This window comes from Malania oleifera, chromosome 2, assembly GCF_029873635.1.
Source record: "Malania oleifera isolate guangnan ecotype guangnan chromosome 2, ASM2987363v1, whole genome shotgun sequence".
In the NCBI taxonomy this organism is placed as follows: Eukaryota; Viridiplantae; Streptophyta; class Magnoliopsida; order Santalales; family Ximeniaceae; genus Malania; species Malania oleifera.
In genome coordinates, this window is record NC_080418.1 from 39,286,394 (window position 1) to 39,292,588 (window position 6,195).

Genomic DNA, 6,195 nt, shown 5'->3' on the forward strand with positions numbered 1-6,195 from the left:
CTCCGTCCGTAAAGGAGTGGTATAGTGGAATCCTTAGGCGTGTTGTGTAAGGCGAGGACATAGGCGGGGATAGCCGAACCTTGTAATCTATTGGTGTCGCTCTCTCTTTCCTACTCTCTTTAATTTTTTGCATATATATACAAACTGCATGGTTGTGAATTTAATTTTCTACACACATATAAACTATGTGGATTGATTATTTAATCGCTGAAAATTAATTTGCTTTTGGGAATTGCGGAAATCGTAAGAGAGTACGTTGATTGATCAATATTATTGCAGAAACCATAAGGGAGTACGTTGATTGATCAATACCAAAGCTCATTAATATATTGATTGGTTGTATAATTCATGTTACATAGTTAACATCAATATTTGAGTTTTGGAAGCTTGATTGAATTTTCTATTGTGTTTTATACTGAGAAATCAAGCTCATCTTGTTGAGTGGATTGACATATTCAAAAGCTGAATCTTGGAAGCTTTGCTGGGATTGATATATTATCTTGATTGATTAAATTAATTCATTGGGTGTTAATCTAAGCTGTTGGAAGAAGTCTTGAGAAACCTACAAAGTATTTAATTTGATATTCTCATTCATAAAGAATTATAACTAAATTAATTCTCAGCTGGACTTGTGATATAAATTCAAATCTTACATGTGCGTTTGCTGAAACTAAAAAGGGTTGAGAAAGAATTAACTAAAGAAGTTTCTAAAGAAAAATTTTTAATCCCAATTCACCCCCCTCTTGGGAGTACACCTTCCTTTTCAGATATCCTACAATTAAAGAACATATTGTTTAGACATTCAACCTCTGCCCCATACAGACCACAGGAATTGTCAATGCCATCTCCAATGAATTTATCACTATTCTGTAGCTTCCCTTTCGCAGCCAACCATAAGATGAAAGAGTGTTTCGGGTCATTGATATTCTTCCAAATTACCCTCTGCCAAGGCACAACCCTACCCTTCATTCTCCAAAAGTTTTATGCCTTAGAGCAAAGAAATATCCCATCAACAACCCAACTTTTTATCTGCTCTTCAACCAGCCTCCTATCCCCTACCTGGTACAGCAGTTTATCCTTGACTTCTATCAGCTTCTTAATAAGTGGCGAGTCCTCATGTTTTACTGTTGCTTCCCATAGGCAATTACCTCTAAAGTAAACATGATTCACCCACTTCGACCACAAAGAATCCTTCTTTTCCTGCAGGTTCCATAAGGTTCTAGTAAGGAGGGCATAATTCCAGCTTTTAAGGTCCATTACCCCCAAACCCCCTTCCTTCTTTGGCAAACAAACCTCTTTACATGCAACAAGAGGTATCTTCCTACCTCCCCAAAGGAAATCCCCACAAAGCTTAACCACTTGGTTAAGCACTGCACAGGGAATGGGAAAAATAGAAAGCCAAAAACACTCCACCCTCTGCACCACTGAATTCAGCAGCTCCAGTTTTCCAGCATATGAGATGATGTGCCCAGGCCAAGAATTAATCTTATTGCCAATCTTACTAAGCAGGGGGGAGAAATGAGCAAAATTTAGCCTTGTAGATGCAAGAGGGATACCCAGATATCTGAAGGGGAATACCCCACAAGGAAAACCAATCAGCCTCATCATCTCCTCGTGCTCATTGTTTACCACTCCTACACAGTACAAGCTAGACTTCAGAACACTAGCCTTCAGACTTGAGCAATTAGAGAATAGATTCAAGCATTCCATAATCTTCTTAACAGATAGCACATCACCCCTAGAGAACAAAATCAAATCATCTGCAAATGCCAAGTGAGAAATTCTGAGTTCATCACATTTAGGGTGGAATCTGTAATTTGGGTTATTTTCTAGAGACTTCATTCATCTTGATAAGTGCTCCATGCAAATCACAAACAAAAGGGGAGACAAAGGGTCTCCTTGCCTGAGTCCTTTCCTGCCTTCAAACAGCCCATATAACCCACCATTAATAGATAGGGAAAATGATGTGGTACTCACACACTGCATAATCCAACCCACCATAGCCGTAGGGAATTTCAAATGTTCCAACATGCTTCTTAGAAAATCCCATGACACTGAGTCATACGCTTTTTTAAAGTCAATCTTGATCATATACATGGGGGATATTCTCTTCCTAGCATACTTCCTTACCAATTCCTGAACCAAGAAGATGTTTTCAATCATATACCTCTGACTGATAAAGGCAGACTGAGGTTCGCTAACCAGCTTCCCAAGAGAGGGTTTAATTCTGCTAGCTAGGATTTTAGCTATCACCTTATACACAACATTGTAACATGAGATAGGCCTAAAATCTTGAACTGAGGGACTTAGGAATTAATGCAATGGCAGTTCTATTAATCTGTCTGAGTAGTTTACCATGTACAAAGAATTCCTTGAGTGCAAGTGTGAACTCCTTCCTTGTTATATTCCAAGCCTCCTTAAAGAACCCAGAAGTATAACCATTCGGGCCAGGGGATTTGTCCTGCCCTATACTGAATAGGGCATCCTTGATTTCCTTGTCAGAGACATCTTCAACCATCTTAGTTGCTTGAACCCCATCCAACATAGGGCCTCTATTAATAACCTAGGGTCAACAGGACAGAAGACTTCATTAGTTCCCAACAGTTCCTTATAAAATTTTAAAAACTCTTCTGACACCTCTAGTTGTGATCTGGTATACTCACCATTATCCTTCACAAGATAAGTGATTTGGCTCCTGGCTATGTGTCTCTTCAACAGAGAATGGAAAAATTTTGTACTTCTATCACTATTCTTCAGGTAGTGGCACTTGGCCTACTGTGCAAGGAAACACCTGTTCGCCTCCGTCAATTTTGCAGCAATATCATCAAGCCTGTCATGAAGACACTGCTGGGCTTCCTTCAATTCTTTGAAGCATTCTATGCCCTTTTTGATATATGGGAAAAATGCATGGAGTTCAAGTCCCTAAGTCATCCCTTCAGCATTAGAAGCTTCCTAGTTAATCTGAACAGCTTGCACCCATTAACTTTGTTATTCCAGCCCTTTTCAACAATCTCCAGAAAACTCTCATACTTCATCCACATATTAAAAATTTTAAATGGTCTTTTCACCACACTAACCTCATCAAATAAGGTTACAATGCATGATGCATGATCTAAGATAAGACCAAGGAGCTAAAATACAACATGTGTACTCCATTCCTTCTGCAACCATTCATTGTTAATTACAGCTCTATCAAGTTTGCACCAAACCCTGTTGTTTGTCCATGTCAAGTAACATCCAGAGGACCTAGCATCAACGAGTCCATTCATTGCAAAACATTCATTCATGTCCCTCATCTCATAGGCAGATACAAGGTTCCCATTTCTCTTCTCTTCAGCCTACATAACACAGTTAAAGTCTCCCAACATAAGTCATGGTTCATCCCTACAAAGCTCAGTGATGTCCTGCCACATTGGCCTTCTAGAAATAGTGGTATTAAAACCATACATAAAGCATAATTTGAAAACATTTCTGGAAGTAAGACATGTAACAGTGCATAGTAGAAGTTGTGGAGATTTAAAAAGTACCTGAACTTGAGCTTTACCAGGATTCCAAATTATCAAAATCCTCCCAGCCCTATGTTTTTCAAAATTGTTGAAATATTTCCAACTAAGCATCTTCTTTTTCACAAACTCTTCTGCATTCTTATCATTCATTTTGGTCTCCAGGATTCCCATTACATTTATTCTGTTATTTTTTATGAGGTTAGCAACCCCATTTTGCTTTAGGGATTTATTGAAACCCCTGATGTTCCAACATGCGATCTTTATTTTAGTTTAGAAGGGGGCCTTAACCCCTTTCCAATAGTCAGTGGATTAAAGTGAGTCACTCTACCCTTCTTTTTCTTTTTTAAAGGTTCGAATTCATTAACCTTCTCCTTCCCCATACTCCCCTGTTGTACTGGATTTGTCTGAATATTACTCCCACTGGCCACAATACTACCATTCTCATTCACCTGTTGTTGCTGAGCACCACCAGCACCCTCATCATCCTGAACTATGGAGGCACTCTCACCTGCAACCTCTTCTTCACCAGATTGCCCATTCTCAATCATAGTTTCTTCCTCACCATCCTTACCCCCACACACAGACACCACCCCAGCCAACATACCCTCCTGAACAACAGAAGGATCAGACTCAACAGCATCTTCAACATCGTTACCAGCCATCTCTGCCTTATCACTCTTAACATGAGACAGATCCACCTGCTTATTGATCATATCATCATTAATATCCCCTTCTTCTACTGCTCTAATTTCCCCATCTTCCTTCCCAGATTCTCCCACAGGCAATTGTTTTTTAACTCTGTACTGGGTACTTTGGGGCTTCTTATACACCTCCCTAGGATTACAAGAACTCTCCGAATGTCCAATTGTCTTACACTTATTACAGTATCTGGGTAGAGCTTTATACACAACCTCCTGCATAATAGAGACATCATCCGAAAGCCATACCTTAATTTAATGTTTGATTTCCTTGGCAACATCCACCTCCACCAAGGCTCTGGCATAAGAGATCATGTCCATATTCGTCGTAAGCTTGTCCATTAATAATGGCCTTCCAATTTCAGAGCATATCCTCCCAATAGCTATTGGTGTCCGCAGCTCCTGAGGAAGATCACTTAGCTTAATCCAAACTGGAAAAATGGCTCTGTGTTCGTGACCATATTGGAAATACTTCGGCATCCTCTTAATAATCAGGGTCCTTCCATATATTGAATAAGGCCCATTCTTCTGAGCAGAGCAAAGGTCTTCCTCACTCTGAAATCTGAAAATGATCCACCCTTTATCATGCTGATTGATTTCTACTGGAACTCTCCAAGATTTCATCAGAGCATTAAAGGCTGCCCTTCTAGGAAACTTTCCAACAAAATAACCCACCAGCTGTTTGCTTGAAATCCCCACCGAATCATTGATTTCAGAAATTGGTATCCTAGCACCATCACCATTAGGGGAGAAGGCCGGAAGCTTACCACAGTTTGCTGGACTTCTATTGTTCGCAAACAGTTCAGTCCAAGGAACTTTCTTGTTGTTTCTTATGATAGTTCTTTCCCCCTGACCATCAGCTTGTTGTTGATTGTTCAGCACAGGAGCTGCTTCTCCGAATTCAAAATTTTTAACCTCCTCACGAACTGAAGCAACTACATCACTCGAGTCTTTCGCATCCCTAACATCAGAATCCAAGAGAGACTCATCTCCCCACTGTCTCCCATTTTCCGCATGCTTCTCCATACTTCAACCAACACTCTGTTCATCACTACTTTCAGATAATCCCATTTCTTCTACAATTTTCTCACTTGCCATTGTCGACACCACCTTCATTTTCAGACCTAGCTGGTTACAACAAATGCCATCCTCATTCGAACGTGATTGGCATGTTTATGTGTTGCTGACTATTATTTGATAAACATATATTTTTTTTAAACCAAACTTAGCACATACGCGTCAAAATAAATAGGTTTAAGTTTAAGTGTAATTGTGGTTGATGCTTGGACAAATTCAGATTATTATTATGGCTTGCTTATAATTAATAAAAATCTAAAAATTGGAATTAGTAATCAACTGATTATACACACAATAAGTGGTATCAGAGTCTGGCTATGTAATGAGGATCGCTAGGTTTGAAATAGAAAAATTTATCGGAAAAAATGACTTTGGTTTATGGAGGATTAAGATGCGTTTCATCTTGGTACAGTAGGGGCTTGAGGAGGCCCTTCTTGAAGAAAAGAAAGGGGTTTCCACTTCACAAGAGGGGAAACCAAGTTTTCCCTCCACCAATAAAGTGAAGTCCGAAATCCTCCAAAAGGCACATAGTGTCATTATCTTGTCCTTAGGAGATAAAGTGCTTAGGGAAGTTGCCAATGAAGATACGGTAGCTAGAGTGTGGTCAAAACTAGAAAGTTTGTATATGACAAAATCCCTAGCAAATGGACTCCATAAGAAGACTAGACTCTACACCTTTAGAATGACCCCTGGAACATCGATTGATGAACATTTAGATGAATTTAATAAAGTTCTTTTGGATCTTGCTAATATTGATATTAGTATAGATGAAGAAGACCAGACAATTCTTTTATTGAGTTCTCTTGATTCCACATATGACCATATTAAAGAAACTATGATGTATGGGAAAGAGAGACTGACTTTAGAAGATGTGCAAGCCGTTTTGCACTCTAGGGAATTGCACACTAAGTTTG

The 6,195-nt window shown here is 39.3% G+C and overlaps 1 protein-coding gene across 1 annotated transcript; it reads right to left on the reverse strand.

Moving 5' to 3' along the window:
* Positions 1-570: 570 nt before the first annotated feature.
* On the reverse strand, positions 571-5,350 carry LOC131148704 (uncharacterized). Its single transcript, XM_058098591.1, has 3 exons — positions 3,528-5,350; positions 2,664-3,338; positions 571-2,563 (listed from the first exon to the last, which is right to left on the reverse strand). Exon 1 carries the CDS (start codon positions 5,228-5,230, stop codon positions 4,460-4,462), a length of 771 nt encoding a protein of 256 aa, XP_057954574.1. The 5' UTR covers positions 5,231-5,350; the 3' UTR covers positions 571-2,563; positions 2,664-3,338; positions 3,528-4,459.
* Positions 5,351-6,195: the final 845 nt, after the last annotated feature.

Excerpts from the sequence above, each read along its gene's own strand:
- LOC131148704 (XM_058098591.1), bottom strand. The coding sequence starts at position 5,230 with ATGGAGAAGCATGCGGAAAATGGGAGACAGTGGGGAGATGAGTCTCTC.